The sequence below is a fragment of the Zootermopsis nevadensis genome, unplaced genomic scaffold, assembly GCF_977971745.1.
Source record: "Zootermopsis nevadensis isolate Lab colony 2312 unplaced genomic scaffold, Znev_1.0 Znev_ptg000017l, whole genome shotgun sequence".
Lineage (NCBI taxonomy): Eukaryota > Metazoa > Arthropoda > Insecta > Blattodea > Termopsidae > Zootermopsis > Zootermopsis nevadensis.
Window position 1 is genome coordinate 425534 of NW_028259149.1, and position 17722 is coordinate 443255.

Here is a 17722-nt window from a genome sequence, read left to right on the forward strand (position 1 = left end):
TTTCCCAGCGCCAGATTTGCCAAAGGCTCGTGACCAAAAATTCACTGCAAGGAACAAGCACTGAATTATCTCCACTCATTAAAATCGTATTCCCTGATATCGCATAGCGGTAAAGTTCGTAAATACCGAGTAACTCAGATCGCTTTATGCATTACAGTGCCTATGATATCCGAACAACGACTAACGTGATGATGGTTGGAGGGAGATCGGGAAGCCTTCATAATTCAGTGACCTTGACACACACGTGCCCGTTCCTGAGTGAATAGTAGGCTAATACAGGGTGTTCCAAAAAGATTTATGAACATTATAATGTTGGTGGCAGTTGCTCACCTGCGTAAAATTTGCCACGGAGCTAGGGGTGGCCATTTTGAACACCTAAAATAGATTTTCGCGAATTCACCAAGTGCCAATGCTGACGTGTGAAATTGTTTATTAATTAAAATGTCATTATTTAATTCACTGATTGTGTGTATGTCACCGGCAAACTATGAAATCCGGCAATGTATAGAATGCCTAAAGTCAGTAGGCAAAATATAAAATTCAGGCATTCTATGGAATGCCCAGGCATTTTATAAAATGCCTAGGTATTCTATAGAATACGTAGGAATTTTATAAAATGCCTCAAATTCTTTAGGCAAAGTATATAACAAAGAAGTTTCTATAATACGATTTATACACTTTCATTTTATATTTTATATTTCCATAAACTTAATATAAAACATTTTTTTTTTAATTCTCAAAGCTTTTATTATGTTCAGATTCAGTAGCTTTGGTGTTTTCGCGACTATCTTGAACAACCTCCATCTTGACACTTACCCAATCGACTTTAATTAATATTAATTTACGCTCCCAAATCGTGTCACGTGCACCCCTTCGCACATTTGCCTCGAAATGACATTTTCGCCGTCGTCCGCCAACGCCCTCAAATACCTCGCCTCTAATCAAGCCGTTCGAGAAGCGGACTTTGGTAACATGTGTTCCAGCGAACCAGAACAATGAGCTGAAACAAAGCAAGGCAGGTTGGATCGTACCAACTTAACACCGATTCATGCACCATACACTTCATACGATCCCCCAAATTCCGTTCATTATTCACCAAGCGAATGCTAAAGTAACCAATCAGGTAATTATATGATACAAAACTTTCAGGATTTCGAAGGAGCGTCCGTTACCAAAACTTTATTAGCAATTCCAGTTACTTCAATTCACTCCCGGACATCGATATTCATCTGTCACAGATTCTGAAATATTTTTTTACACAGTTGGTAGGACTCCCTGGACAACTGACAGGTTAATTGCGACATTTCTACGAACACGGAAAACATTCGACAAAAAATCCATTCCCAGAATGCGAATGGGTGTTAATTACATTCTTACGGACAGAGTTTAATAAAATCATGGATTAATAACGGTTAACGGAATGTCGATTTTTGTATTCTACGCCCTGGTTTCAGCAGCACAAAATTATACGAGCAACAACAGCGCCAGATCGGTGGCAGTTCATGAAACTAACAAGCGGAAAATTCATCTTACGTTGACACCTCGTGACCAATTCGTGACGTTACGTTTGCAGACGTAAGCTGACAACTGAAAGTCGGAGTCACGAGGTCAACACTGCACGGGCTTCCGGCATGAAATCTCGGCCCGGGGGACCGGTTCACCTCGGTTTTCCTCAGTCCCTCTAGGGCATTATAAATTAAGTTAGGCTATGACCGTCTCTTTCCACATTCCTTGGCATTGATCATCGTATTATGTGAAGATTTATCTAAACAGTTGAAGGAGTCGTTTCATAAATAATTCCACTGTCACATATTACAAGCGCATCTGTCGGCACGGAAGCCCAGGACGACTTACGTAGAAGAATATTTGACTTTTGATGACGGTCGAACACCGGACACCACGTACTGACTGAGCTACGCCCGGCTCAGATATATTAGTAGCGTTAAATTAAATCTTATAATCATTCGGAATTATAAATTACCTCACGCCATTTGCAGATCGTTTACAAAGATTAGTATTCGAAAAAAAGACTACATAAAGTTTTTTTACCTGTTCAACTCGTCCTCTTGTTTTGGCATCGCTTGTGCGGAAAAAATGGGGTTACGTGAACCAAATACACGCGAAACAGAATACGTAATATGCATAATTAATGATTCATAAAAGTGGAAACGTTGGTGATGGTGTTTATTGGCGTGGGATGAACAAAGATTGCAGGTGTTGAGGAGGATATTTGGGCCTAAGAGAGAAGACGATGGGGTATGGAGAAAACTGCATAATGATGAGCTTAAAAATCTGTACTCCTCCCCCAAAATTATCAGGGTGATTAAGTCAAGAAGAATGAGATGGGCTGGGCATGTAGCGCGCATGGATGGGGCAAGAGGTGTGCACCGGGTACTGGTTGGAAAGCCTGAGGGAAAGAGACCACTGGGGAGACCTAGACGCAGATGGGAGGATAATCTCAGGCGGGAGGAAGCCTGAGGGGAAGAGACCTCTGGAGAGACCTAGACGTAGATGGGAGGATAATCTCAGGCGGGATCTATGGGAGACAGGAGTTGAAGGAGACTGGATTTTGTTGGCCCAGGACAGGGTCCGGTGGAGGGCTTTGGTTAATTCGGTGATGAACCTTCGGGTTCCGTAAGCCATCTAGTTGGTTGGGTCCACTATTTGGGAAGCCTGAGGGGAAGAGACCGCTGGGGAGACCTAGACGTAGATGGGAGGATAATCTCAGGCGGGATCTATGGGAGATAGGAGTTGAAGGAGACTGGATTTTGTTGGTCCGGTGGAGGGCTTTGGTTGTTTCGGTGATGAACCTTCGGGTTCGTTAAGCCATCTAGAAAGTTAGTTAGTTTATTGGGATGACGTCGACGTTCCTAGCTGATAGATGTCAGGGTGATTGAACAAGAGGGCAAGATTCCCCCCCCCCACGTATTTGCTGAGGCAGGCGGGAAGTACCATCTGGTGGCGATCAAAGAAGACACTGTTCTCTTCAGATGTTCAGTTGTCATTGTTGAATGCGATCTTAAGGTAGCAATCGAATTTAAGGAAGGAAAACAGACGCTGAGTTCTCTTCAGCATTGTAACGGCTCTGACAAAGGGATGGGTAGTTCATGTAGACAGTTGAAAAGTTCGCTCGTAACTGATTCCTCATTGCACGCTGCAGCTACAATCTTAGATCCTAACCTAAATTTTGAAATTGATTTTTGTACATGACTGAAAAGAAACCATCACAACTTCTATTAGCATTGACGTCAGTCGAACCAGGGGTTATCATAAGTCTCAGCCAACATAACACGCATCTTGAATACGTAGCGTTACTTCATGGATGGCTTGAAGGAAATATCTTCAATGGTCGATGATCTACTGGGACACAGTGCACGTTTATAGGTGTTCATTTAGGAGAAGGATCACAGTCTTAGAGAATCTGCAGAAATCCTACGAAATATCCTCCGTCAAGACACGAATTATATCCATCATGACTTCTAAATGGTATTTCCTAATTTGCCGGAAGGAAAAATCACATTAGCGGACTCAACCTTTCTCGTGGCTTTACGAATTCTTCCATTGTGTTCCGAGTCATTAAACTTAAGTCGTATGTCGAGAGCCTCGTGAATCCCTGGTAATCAACATCGAGAAGGTTCAGCGTGTACTGGAGATGTGTTGCACAAGATTTGCACTTCTCTGTAAAGCGTAAAAGTTCAGATATTCGCAAGCTGTTAACCGCGGGTACAAATAATCTCGGTTGAGGTATTTTATTATTATTTAGTGTTCTGTCTGACGACAGGTCCATATGAACAGGATCCTTCCATCCTTTTCTCGGACTGGGACCTGTTCATATACGTTCTTGGCAGATGATCCAGAAGTGGTTTGCCATTGCCTTCTTCTGTGTGTGAATGGAGTAATTGTTGGGATGCCACGGAGGAAAACTCCGTGTTGCCTAGACCACGGCCTTGCCCAACACAAGTTATAAATTCGGGCACCGCCGGGAATCGAACCCGAGACCCCAGGATTACAAGGCCAGCGTTATAACCGCTAGACCACCGTGGCTGTAGTCGACCTAGCAACATTTAAAGAGAGAGAGTTTTTTAATACACTTACGCATGCGCAAAGAACACGGACCTGCACGTCCAGTCAGGAGGTAAAGATAGGTAATTCTAATAGCAGAATCCACCAAGCATTACATTTAATTTAGATGTGGAGTTCTTTCGTTCCCGCTTTCCAGTTTCAGTGGTATGGCAGCGCACTACTAGGCTGGCCCAGAGAATTCGCCACTGATGCTCTGTCAGACGGCAAACTAGAATTGAACAAAGAGACAACTTTGGCTCAAAAGTCTCGTCGACGAAATTTGCGTAGGTAACTACTGAACCCCTAGAAAACGTCGGAGAAGTTGCAGTATTTGGGGAAAGACGGCTAAAGATTAAAACTGCGTTAATGAATAACTTAGGATCTGACCGGAAACGACGAATAAAGAATAATTTATTTTCCCCAACTTTTTCCTCAAAAACAATTAAAATACTCCCGATTATCACGAAGTTGATTAACCGCGGTCTACCTGGTTTAAAAGACAACTCGAAATTAATTTAGAAAATCTGTTGTAAAATTTGGAACGTTTAAAAAGGAAGAAATATTATTTAACAAATCCGTTTGATTTCTTCTTAGAAATAGATGGCATGGATTATTAAATGTTTTATTAACATTTTTTCTGTTATTAGTGAGTGTTTAAAAATGTAAGCAGTGTTTGTCTGTAAATAAACTTCGGTATTTCTTAGACCTGCGCGTTTTTCTTTCATTTTTGCAGATTAACCGGGGTTTAGATTTTCCGCAAAAATATATTTCCCTATAAATCTGAATAATAGGACGCCTACTGAACACAGCCTCTTTGAGCAAAACAGAACCAAGAATACTATTTGGGCCTCAAAGAGGAGTGTGGACAAATTTACAAATTCAGGCGCCTCGTGACGTCCTAGGCGCTTTCGCTAATCAAAATTCCATCCTGAAACAACAACTTGAGGAACGCCGAACGAATTTCCATGAAATTTGGTATTAGGTTTTGTTTTTCCTAATGTCTGCAGATTCCAATTCTGGTCGTAATCGCGTAATAATAATGAACACTTTTCATGCGCTCCTATGAACGGCAATTGCCTTCCAACCTGTGAATCCAGACAGACGACAGACGTCCCCCCCCCCCACCCCGACGCAAACGTCACTCATCAAAGACAAGTGACGTCACTGCTGGCATTTCCAAAAGTCAAAGGTTATGCAGAAACAAATTCCCATGTGAACTCCTTTGCAACCGAAGCTCGTCCAAATAATATATAAGAATTCAGTCCGTACCGGGAAGAAAACACAACGCCTCACCGTTACAAAGATCGACTGGTTAACGCTGTTTAAGGAAATAATATAATTTATTCTGATAATTAATTAACCATTTAGAGCAGAGACTCGTTCAAATAATATTTAAGAATTCAGTCCGTACCGCGAAGTAAACACAGCGCTTCACCGTTTAAAAGATCAACTCGTTAACGCTGTTTAAGGAAGTAATCGATGTTTACAGTGAAAATCATGCGAAATCCATAATACAAAATGCAGAGTTAATTAAAGTTAATGCAGGTCTCTTTTGGAGCGGTAGGAGTCAGTATCAACCCCCAACCTCAAAATGTGCATGTCGTGTTTTCAATGAACTTCGGCAATTTCGCACTGACGTAAAAAAACCCATCCGATTTCGAATAAAAATCTATGATTCGTGAATTGTGTTAACTTGCACAAAACATTTCATTCAATCTATGATCCTAAAATATATTTCAAGTATGCACATTTTGTCTTAAGAAAAAAACAAACAAATGAAGTAAGCCACTCTTTTATGCGAATGCATAAAAATTTCGCATTGTCTGTATTTAATTTTCAGAAGTTCTTGATAAGACATCAAATTTCTTTGAAAGATACCACAGATTATTGGCCCGTCACGGATAGACAGAAAGTCGGAAATGTCTGTCCTTCACAGATCGCTGTGCACTTGTTTGTAGTAAATGACTATCAATTAGCGGTGATTTGTTTATGTTTAATACCGCCAGACAGCGACACACACGCAACACAGCAAGAAGAAGCCCTAAAAAGGGCAGACTCCTTCACTAACATATCTCTGACGCTCGGGGAGAAAGCCAGAAGTCAATACAAATTACGTTTGACTTAAGACCTTGCCGAATACCAAAGACAAGATTAGAATATTTCGTGTTTCGTCTGTCAGAGGGAACCAGTGTTTGTGATTCATGTCTCGAAGCATAGTTGTACGTAACTCTGACAAGATTGTAAACACGTCGAGACAGCTAAAAAAGAGGAGAGAGAGAGAGAGAGAGAGAGAGAGAGAGAGAGAGAGAGAGAGAGAGAGAGCGGAGTTGTAATGTTGAATGTGTTGAGAGTTCGTTGACGGCTGTGTGTACGATTGAGAGATTAGCTTCCAAGGAAACGTGAGCGAGAACTGTGATTGGTTAAATGAGGGGGACAGAAGAAAAGTTATGAACATTTTATCACACTGTCCTGATACTGGCCTGATAAATACAAACTCTGTCACAAACAAGGTCCTTCGATCATATACGTCAAACGGGTTTCTTGCTTAAACATATTTCTCTCGTAAGTAATTTCTTTTTATCTACTTGTCATTAAAATACTCCGATCAATAACACACTTATTACACAGCAGAATCACGCAGCGCCAAACCAACCAATGAAAAAGCTAACAATGGACTGGCGTCCTGCGCAGGCGCAAGACATCGTCCCTTGCTAGGTAACACCATTCCTGCGGTAGCCTCGGCTATACAAACTAGGGTCTGTTGCTGCTGATGAGAGGTTATCCCGTCAGGCAACTTGTCCTCATGGCGTACAGCTTTACTTTTTAACCATGGTTTATTTGCCCACAGTTTTTCAGTAACTCAGACCATACGGAGTCGAATAATGAATTGGAAAGGCTATGGAAGGAAGTGGTCGTGGCCTAATGAAAGGGTTCTTTCCTCGAATTTGCCTGGAGGAACTGAGGAAAGCCACAAAGAACCTCAGTCAGGATAGAACGTCTCCAGGAAGAGATGAGAAACTGGGTCAATTATGAAGTGGAGTGCCGTGATGTTTACACAGAGACAGAGAGAAGAAGAAGAAGATTAGAAAGGGTGTATTCTTTGAAGTACAGTAGAATTATAAACGTGAGCTCAACGCCACGCCACCGGCGAATACGCCGGCAGTAGAAGGAAATAAATAAAACGATGATATCCAAAGTCATCGTTGCAAAAATGTGATCCAACAGCGAGATGACAGACAGACAGACAAGGGTTTGTCACTTGCGCTAAGAAGCGACAAAAAGCCACGCATACAGATGGGATTTTAAACTAGTAATGTGTGTGGTGGCATCCATAACAATTCCAACAAAGTGTGCCGGGAGAGCCGACCTAGTTAAGACTGGTTTTGGAAACATAACCTCACAAGGTTCGCTCAGTCGCCATGCCGACGTGCGCGCGCACACAAAGTTTGTAAACACGCCAGACTCTCTCATGAAACGAAATTGCACGCACGTGAAATAGTTTAGTGTCGAAATGTCGTCACCTGAACCGTTTAAAATCCAATGGTAACTATATGTACCACTTCGCTTCAGCAATTATTAACTGGCCACTTGTTATTTATGTGTTTCACGTGAATTTCACTGTAAACAGAGATTATTCCCTTAAAAAATTAACCAGCTGATGTTTGTAATGGTGAGGCGTTGTGTTTTCTTCGCGGTACGGACTGAATTCTTAAATATTATTTATACGAGTTTCGGCGTCGAAGGGTTAATTAATTATCTGAATAAATGTCTAATATTTCCTTAAACAGCGTTAACCAGTTCATGTTTGTAATGGTGAGGCGTTGTGTTTACTTCGCGGTACGGACCGAATTCTTATATATTATTTAGACGAGCTTCTACTTTAAATGGTTAATTAATTATCAGAATAAATATCTACTATTTCCTTAAACAGCGTTAACCAGCTGGTCTTTGTAATGGTGAAGAGTTATTAACTGAGGACAGACGATACAGAATCGCTGCAAGTTATCCACTTTGAAACATGGTAGGCGTTGAACAAGAGCTGATTACGCAGTGAGACGCTAAAAATGGCGCTGCTTATAGAACATTTAACGACGAGCTTGCAACATCCACGTCTTTGATGCTAAGAAACTGATAAAAAGAAACGACTCTCGTGTGGGGAATTTTAGTGTCACCACAATTTTCTTGCAAGATGAGCACACGGTGTTTCTTTCAGTAAGCCCAAGCTTAGGCGTAAGAGTCAGACGCCCTTCCCGTTACGTCGGCTTGATGGGGCCCAGATCCCATTTTGGTGTATCGACGAAAATAAAAGTTCCGCTAAAAGTATCCTTATATTAAGATGATACGCCTATGCCATTAACAGTACCTGGCATCGTAAAGTTCCTTCTGAGATGGCTGAGTTTCATACGCTTTTAAATCACTTCTGAGAAAAACTAATTATTATGAAGTGAGAATATTATTAAAAACGATATTAGAGAAATATATGTCGGGGGAAGCTGGATTCATTTGGTTTGGGATGAGGTACAGGGCGTGCTTTTGTGAAAAATGTAATGGACGTTTTGATTCCGTAAAAGGCGGGAAATTTCTACACCAGCTGTTGGCATGTCTGAGGCTGCCATGTTGTTGATCAGCGAGAAGCGATCCGAGTAATAAGTCAGCTGCCACGCACTTGTGTGGCGACTAATGACTCACGGTGACCCCTCCTTTGGTATGCAGCGAAGAAAAACCCGCCAGCAGAGCGTTGACCCCGATAGTCGATCATTTCCATACTCGAGATGCCAAAATGTGATTGGCAGACTGCAGCCGGCGTCCACGGTTCGTCACCTTAAAAATCCCGTGCCTCAAGCAGATCTTTATCTTTTTTCTCAACTGTCTCCTTCCATCATTATCTTTGTCTACAGCTGTCATTTTCCATTTCTTTATCTTACATTCTTTATTCCCCTTTTCAATTATTAAACTATTGCAACCTCGTCACTTGATTCTGTTTACCACATTTTATACGTTTGTTTTCAATTACATGTTTTCTCTATCTCTCATCTTCCTTACTTCGTTAGCAAAATCATTGACATCAGCGCCATTCTGCTGATGTGAGTGGGTTTTAGTAATAGAAGCCACGCCTTCCAACGTACGATTTGCTTTCTGACAGCTAACGAGACACGTGGTTCCATCTACAGACACGAAGTAGTAATAATCTCGTCTCGTCTCCTCGCCGAATACAATTGGCGATTAAGAGATAAAATCAAAACGACTTCTCACGACTGCATTCTACGATGTCCCGCCTGCTTTAACGATCAGCAAATCTTAATTTTGTTTCGGGTGGTTTTAAATGCAAACATGGAAACAGCATTAACCGGTTTATCTTCGTAATGACGGAGTGTAGTGTTTTCTTTGAGGTACGGACGGATTTCTTTCGGCTGTAAAGGATTAATATACACCAAATGCATCCAGTTCAAGTCTTTAAATGTCCTTTGTCAACCTTTGAGGGGCCCCGGAACTGGTCTGAACAGGATCGCGTAGATTTAAAAATCAAGCCTCAGAAACCAGGATAACCAATGCGGTGATTTGTTCTCAAGTTGTCAGTTCACAGGCATGTTTTCAGGATGCCTGGTTATTACGCTGTTCACTGCGTTCCGCAAAGAACGCCTAACAATACGCAGCCAGAAACGAAGTAACTACACTTTAAAGAAAAGGCATGGAACAGGACATCCGAGCAACAACTTTACGCATGCCGCGTGCAACAGACTAACTAACTAGATGGCTTAGGGAACCCGAAGGTTCATCACCGAATTAACCAAAGCCCTCCACCGGACCCTGTCCTGGGCCAACAAAATCCAGTCTCCTTCAACTCCTATCTCCCGTAGATCCCGCCTGACATTATCCTCCCATCTACGTCTAGGTCTCCCCAGGGGTCTCTTCCCCTCAGGCTTCCCAACCTCTTGTCCCATACATGCGTGCTACATGTCCCGCCCATTTAATTCTTCTCGACTTAATCACTCTGACTATGTTGGGGGAGGAGTAGAAATTTTAAGCTCAACATTATGCAGTTTTCTCTAGACCCCATCGTCTTCCCTCTTAGGCCCAAATATCCTCCTCAACACCCGATTCTCAAACACCTGCAATCTGTGTTCCTCCCTCTGAGTGAGAGACCATGTTTCGCACCCATACAAAACAACAGGCAAGATTATTGTTTTGTATACTTTAATTTTCAGGTTCTTAGAAATCAGACGGGAAGACAAAATATTTTGCACTGAGAAGTTGCAAGCATTTCCAGAATTTAATTTCCTCCTATCTTCCTCACGAGTATCATTTTGATTTGTTATTGTTGTTCCCAAATATTTCAAAGGATTTATTAGCCACCCTATGATAATTTTGCCCGCCTGTCTTCTGATGACGAGATACCAACATGTACTTAGTTTTTTCTGAATTTACTTCTAGCCCCGCCTGTCTACTAGCCTCCAGTAAAACTTCTGCGTTCCTCTTTATTGTATTTATATCGTCCCCCAATAAATTAACATCAACAGCATACACCAATAGCAACACTGAATAACTGTTAAAATCTGAGGTTATGTCTTCTGGGACGTAGTACCGTGTAGTATGGATTCACCCTGACGAAGGAGGCAGTACTATCCTCTGAAAAATGTGACCAGGTTGAGGTTATGTTCGCAGCTCTTCGGACGGAGGACGAGGTGTCCCTGGACCAGCGGGACAAGCGGCAGTTCGTGGGGTGGCCGGGCGGGTTGCCCGTGGGGCCCTGCTTCAGCAGTAAGGGCGTTCTGGGGCGGTGCACCAGCTTTCGACAGTGTTACCCTTACTTCAAGTTGCCCGAGTTGAGCAACTGGGATACGTGGATCCTCGGCATGTACGATACCTGCAGCTACTTCACGAGCTCGGGCAGACAGGTGAGTTCACGAAACGTCTCACGTTCCATGTTAATTCCATGCGGAATAGCCCTTTTCATCGGACTCCGATATTCGGTCAACTGGTCCCGTCTTTTGTGGAATTAGACCATACATTATCGTGTCCACATGGACTTACCTTTGGTCCATATCTTCAAAAAACAAGTCCCGTTCACACTCAATTATTTTACACTTTAAAACCCAGTCGAAAGTAGGCTAAATTCACCAGTTGATTGAAGAACCAGTAACTGTGGACATTTTGTATTTTTAAGTCTTGTATAATTCTCACTGCAAACAGCGATTATTTCCGTAAACAGAGTTAACCAGTTGATCTTTGTAACGGTGAAGTCTTGTGTTTTCTTCGCGGTACGGACTCAAATTCTTAAATATAATTCTTTCGAGCTTTGGCTTCAAAGGGATAAGACGAACTGAAGAAAACCTTCCATCTACTCCCAAGTCTCCTGAATGATCTCTCGAGTTGCGTTTTAAGGAATAAAATTTTGTAAGAAACCCTGCGGTTCGCAACCGAGTTCAAAAAATCCCATCAGTGGTACTCCTGTAAAGGGACATTTGTACATCCCTTAAGGAAATTAATTAATATGTTGCGGCGATGGAATGACACAGACAGGCGTGAAGCGAAAATCTATTCTTCTTGTGGCTCTATAACCCACTGTGGGTCTTGACCGTCTCCTTTCGGACGTTTCTTGGTCTCTCAAGTGTGAATTTGTGAGTAGTGAGTGACAGGCCCACTGCCTCTGTACAATTTCTACTCACTAGAGCCATCTAGCGGTGAATCAGGAGAGACTTGTGTGAGAAATGGCCGCTGAATTTAGCTTATCCAGCTTTACTCCCCCTCCGAATCTTTATCTCCCTTAAAAATCCATCGACCTCGGCCGGGGTTTGAACCCCCCCCCCCCCCCCCCCCAGCCTTGGGTCCAGTAAGTCCATCGAAGGCGACCCCAGTGTTGCTCTGTCCATAAAAAATGCCGCGTGGTTGCTAACGCGAGCCTTTGCTATGAGATGCTAACCGCCTGAGCTACAGCGCTCAGTCTCTTCCCTCGTGATAATAGAGAAAGTTTCACAGACATACAAAACAGCGGGTAAAATTATACCTCAGCACTGACTATTTTAAACATAATTTAGCATAAGAGACGGGAAGATTAATCCTCGTATTCAATTCCAACATGGAGGACCACCCCTTGCAGGTTAACGTCTGTATCTAGTATCAGAAATGGTTCAGGTTGTGGCAGAACACTTGTCTGAGGTTACTTGGTGCTGCTGAGTGTCCCATTCAAAACACAGCCTACTACCTAACGCAAGACACAGTGCACCAGAATCAGAATACAACTTGAAATTAAACTAATATCAGTTCAGAAATCTGACCAAAACAAACAGAATACTATCACCACGTAACAGAAACGAAATAAAGAATCTATGAGGTTTGTCTACTGACAAGTAACACCATTAAGTCTTGTTTCGGAGGAATATACTGCCTCCATTTTCAGGGTTAAAGATGGTGTCCACCTATATAAGTCCTCTAAAAAACATACATCAAAATATCCAACGCTGTGAAAACCTCAATCCGAAATAACAATGCAGAAGATATTTCAGTAACCAATAGCCTCGATCATCATCGCCCTGACAATGGAGATAGTAAACATCTCTGAAACGTCGGTTAATTTCAAAATATCCCGGGAGATGGCCGGATTCATACTCGCCCCCCCAGTAGACACCAAAATCTCGTTTTCTACGTCGTCTCCTTTTTTGAGTTTACAAATGCGTCAGCGGTAGTTCTCGTATGTTTTTTGTTTTTTTTTCCCAACCGCGTAGAATCGAATTTTCCCCGTTCGACAAATAATTATCAGGATTTACTTCCCCACGCCTGTGATCGAATCCGCATTGGATAAACAGACGACGGAGGAAGGCTTACTGTACCATTTACAGAAAACAAGACAATAGTCTTCACAAAAACCGTTATGCATGCAAATGTTTAAAAAAAAAACTCAGGGCGCATCACTGAAAATAAACAGTCATAAAATGACGAGAGCCACACGCAAGGCTGTACAGGGGCGGGACAATGGAGTTCGAATTAAATATAACGGTGTCCCGTTAAAACTTAATTTACCAGGCTGCAAAATTGCTACGCCCAGCATGAAAGCAAGTCCCACTTTGTAAATAAGCAACATTCTGTACGTCATGATTTTAAATACGCGGCGTAACTGTAGATGGCGTCGTATAGTTCACTGAACGAAATGCCACAACACGAAATTGCAGCTGTTATAAGGTCAATGTTTGGCGCACGCGCAAAAGATCACATTAATTGCTTTATAAGACTTAAAATGGCGTAGGCGAATGTCTTTTGTTCCTACAATTTTTTGGTTATGGTTACTTACGTGTAATTACTGACTTATATTTTCCGGTGAATTATAACCGCACATATTCTTCAGTTCATGTAAAATAATGATCTTATCGAGCTGTTATTTATCTTATGGCTAATAACTGAAAATATGTTATTTTTATGATTTTACTTACAATTGCTCGATCTTATGTCAGCACTCGAATCTAGCACTCGCCAACCCACGATTATAACTAGCGTTCTGACGGCAGGAAGTGGGTTTGTTGTATTCCTAGGCATAATATCACAGTTAATATAACATAGTAGAGTACAGTGCTGCCTTTGCTCATCTGTGATACTATTTAACAACGCAATGGATGACGTCAAAACAGGGTTATTTTTTAATTCCATAATTTCTATTGGGTATTTCAATGTAGAATTTCTGCATTTTATAATATTTCTAAAGTGTCTGTTCATCTTCCATGAGTGTGACAGCGCGAAAAATATATTGGGTTTATTTTAATAGGTTTTTGTTATATTCTGCATGCACTCTTCGTGTCTTAACCCTAAATATTCCTCAGATTTGACAGATAAAACTTTGATTTTAACAATGGCTGTTTACTGACGTTTCAGAGAAACTTGGTACCTCCATCATCAGCCATTGTCATACAGATAATACCAATCTCACTGCCTTGAGAACCTGAAATCCTACAGTCTGATTTTGTGTTTTAGTTTCCTGAAGTTAAGACTTAAAAGCCCTTAGAGTTGGAACCAGTAAAAACAATTATCAGTGTTCATATATTTCGTATGAAACATATTCAGACAGTCGAAAGCACATCAGTGCAAATTGCAGGCTGGTTAAATATACACAGCGAACAATTTAGTGTTTTGCGTCCTGAGGAAGAATAAATCAAGGAGAATGACATAGATAAATTATAAAACAAGCATGGACGAATCAAAAAACGCGTATCAGACAACCTCAAGTAAAGAGAGTGAGAAGACCTAGGCGTAGTTGTGAGGATATTATTAAAATGGACCTTAGAGAAAACGGCGTGAAGAACGAGATACGATTAAACTCGTTCAGAATAGGTCAAAAAAAAAGGTGAAAATGGCGACTGACCCTTGATTGTCGCATAAGACTACCTGGGCAATTGTTAAATTTTTACGGGATAATATAATTGGATTTAAGATAGGACATTCATGATTAAAGGAGTCGTATTTGAAGATGAGTTTGTGCTGAGGTTGGGTTAGGTTCAACGTCAACAAAGGTGCCAACTCATATTTTCCGAGTCTCCCTTTTTTTTTTTTTCGAGAAAATATAAAACCACGGAGGTGTTTGCCAGAAATCACCGACCAATGCTAAGTCGCTCTCGAGTTCTGGTCTGCACGGGCTTTGATTTTATAGTACAAAAAAATGTCTGGGTCTAGGCCGAGTTCACGTTGTGACAATCGAAAGCTACAAAGAACATTTCGGTCTTCCTTGGACCATTATTATTTTTTCGTAAGTAAAAAATCCCACTGACTTGATTTTCTCGGGGATTTCCGTGCCTGCCCCCTCCCAGAAGTACTTGGAGATAACACCTTACATATTTGTCATTCGATAAATTTCTACCGCTCCTCAAACGACAAAGTAACTTCAGATGCTCATATAGAGTCGTTTAAGAATCACTGGCGCATGCGCATTAAAAGAATCATCTATTTAGTGATACGACAGTCAGGGCAGACTGTAAGTAGATCGGGCTTAATTCGGGCTGGAATAGAATGAAGTCGGGCTTAAGCAGGGGACGGGTACAATTTTAAAATTTCCGCCCTCGGAGCCCTTGACTGCGCGTCGCCTCCTTTCCGTTACTCGTCAGCAGCGAAGGCCACCCAGAGCTAAGCGAGGTCGCACGTTCTCTCGAATGAACAGCTCTTCCGCCGCACATAACCTATTTCTTCGTTCGCCTCGCCTGGGATACAGAAACTGTTATTGTGGCAGATGTTCGGCGTCTGCTGCACGAACCCTGGCACGGCTCGCCCCACTCAGCCGCCACGCCCCACACAGAGCCCCGGAAAGGAAGAGGAGGAAGAAGAAGAACAAGAAGAAGAAGAGGAAGGACTTGGGGCAGTCCCAAGTCCCAACCCGATTCCACCAAACTGGCCACCTCCCATTCAAACGCACCCGCCTGACCACACTATCCCACCTCTTCCGACACACCCCCCATCCCCAGGGTGGCCTGGCCTGCCGGCCAATGTAGATTCTACAACCACGTCGAGTACGACGACAACAACCAAGGCCCCAAAGCCTCCAGCCCCTATACCGTGGCCCCCACAACCATGGCCGCCAGCTACTACAAAACCTCCTCCTGTCAAGCCTCCTGCCCCATGGCCCCCCACACACCCCCCTGTGCCCACACACCCCCCTGTCCCCACACACCCACCTGTACCCACGCACCCACCTGTACCCACACAACCAACCCCCACGACCGAGGCCAGCGCCCCAATAATGATAGCGGATGCATCCTGCGGGGCAAAGAATGGCAACCAGGAGCAGGAGCGGATCGTGGGTGGTCACAACGCAGAACTGGGCGAGTGGCCCTGGGTCGTAAGTACTGTTTGCAATTCCAACAGCACAAGCTGACAAACATTGACATAACTAACTCTTCCACGCTTTCCAGGACAGTCTCTCTTAACTGCATCTACCTGCGAAGGCAAGACAACGTGACAAAGATCAGCTCTATAAAAGCAATAAGAAAAGAACTATTGGAAAGATCTTACTACACGTTCTTATTGACTCTGCAGAAAGATTGTATCGCAAAACTCATTAAAACCGTACATTGCCATAAGAAGGACAGTTTGCACAGACGAAGGAGAATCCTGGTAGAGAGACGAGGGTCAGTCACATTTCATGGGGAGAAGATGCGTTTGCCTTCCCTCGCACCAAAAATTCAGTCATGGTTTAAAATTGCCTTTCCAAATGTGCGTTACAGCAGTCCTAAAGTGGAGATTGGTATTTTAATTTCACTGGCAAACGTATCTTGTGCATTTGGTTTTGTATCAATATTGTTATTAAGAAGTTCTCTGCAAGGCCCTCCCCCCCCCCCCCTCCCAATTTAATAAGCAAGAGGACCACTGGTTCAAAGCCAGAAGTGGCTGGTGATATTATTAAGGTTACCGTTAACATTTGTCGCATTGCATGAAGGATTTAAAGCAATTTTAAACTTTGCAGCTGTGAACTGAAGTGCTTCTGCTTGAGGTCACATCTGTACAGTTTAAAATTTCAGATTTGTAAAACTATTATTTTTTTTATAAATAAAAGGAACTAATTAGCCAGCCTACGAAAATTCTTTGGGATGCAGAACAAATTTAAGACTTTGTTTGGCCATTTCCATCGTAGTTGTCAAATGGAAATGATTCTGTTCTAAAAATCCTTGTAATTTGATGATATTATACATTTAATGAACACGTGGCTGATTTTCAGTTCGGTATTACAGTCATTTCAGTGTAGAAGGCATTAAAAATTAAATTCACATTTGCTTTCCAGCAATTTGTGATTATGATTGAACATTAAACTGCGTGACAGACTACACCAGCACATTTATCTTTAGAACTACGCCACCGTCAAGAACGAAGCAAATTTGTGATTCTTGGTTCAGTTTGTTTACTGATAAAGTTGAATGCCCTGTCACTTCCCAGCTTCCGAAAGAAACCACTCTAACACTGATTTTGTTTTTATGGAGGAAAACCACGAAGTGCATGGCCGTGAGTTATGTAGTTCCGCCTGGGAGCCAGAGAGTGACAGTTGCGTTCAACTGCGTGAGTAAATGCACTGCGTTACGTTTTATATCAGCTGATTTTTAACTTTTGTCACAAATGAATTCCTGGATGTGGTCATGACGCAAGACTGTTTGTGTACAAATCCACAGGCAGCTCTATTCAACGGCGGGAGGCAGTTCTGTGGCGGTTCGTTGATCGACAGTACGCACATCCTGACTGCAGCCCACTGTGTGGCGCAGTAAGTAACCCAAATTCCTACTATTGAGTACAAAGTGCGACACACAGCACTCCCAGACATCAGGACAGTTTGTCAGTTTATTCCTTGTATGTAATTCACGTCTCATTTTGGAAAGGTTATAATCCCAAAAAGGAATATTTTACTCATCAACTGTACAAACTTTTTTTTCAAATATTTTCTAAAAAAGTGAATAACAATCTTATTCTTCTCCCCTCCCCTTCACCCATTCTCTTGAATATCACATTGCTGCCTGATGTCTTGGCCTCTCGTGTCATCTATCCTCGTTTTCCCCATGATTTTCCTCAGTGTTCTTATTTCAGTTGTTTTGGTCTTGTTTCTGCTGCATAAGTCTTAATGGGCCTAATGAAACTTTTGTAGATTCTTACTTTTGGTTCATGTCGCAAGTATTTGTTCTCCATATTGTATCATTTAAGTATC

At 42.3% G+C, this 17722-nt stretch overlaps 1 protein-coding gene across 1 annotated transcript in view; it reads left to right on the top strand.

Moving 5' to 3' along the window:
- The window catches only part of l(2)k05911 (CLIP and Tryp_SPc domain-containing lethal (2) k05911), a 38516-nt gene that overhangs the window by 16028 nt on the left and 4766 nt on the right, over positions 1 to 17722 (top strand). Inside the window, exons 2-4 of the mRNA XM_087350000.1 lie at positions 10726 to 10958; positions 15269 to 15874; positions 17196 to 17284. Coding sequence (XP_087206126.1) covers positions 10726 to 10958; positions 15269 to 15874; positions 17196 to 17284 — 928 coding nt within the window. The remainder of the gene's footprint in view (positions 1 to 10725; positions 10959 to 15268; positions 15875 to 17195; positions 17285 to 17722) is intronic.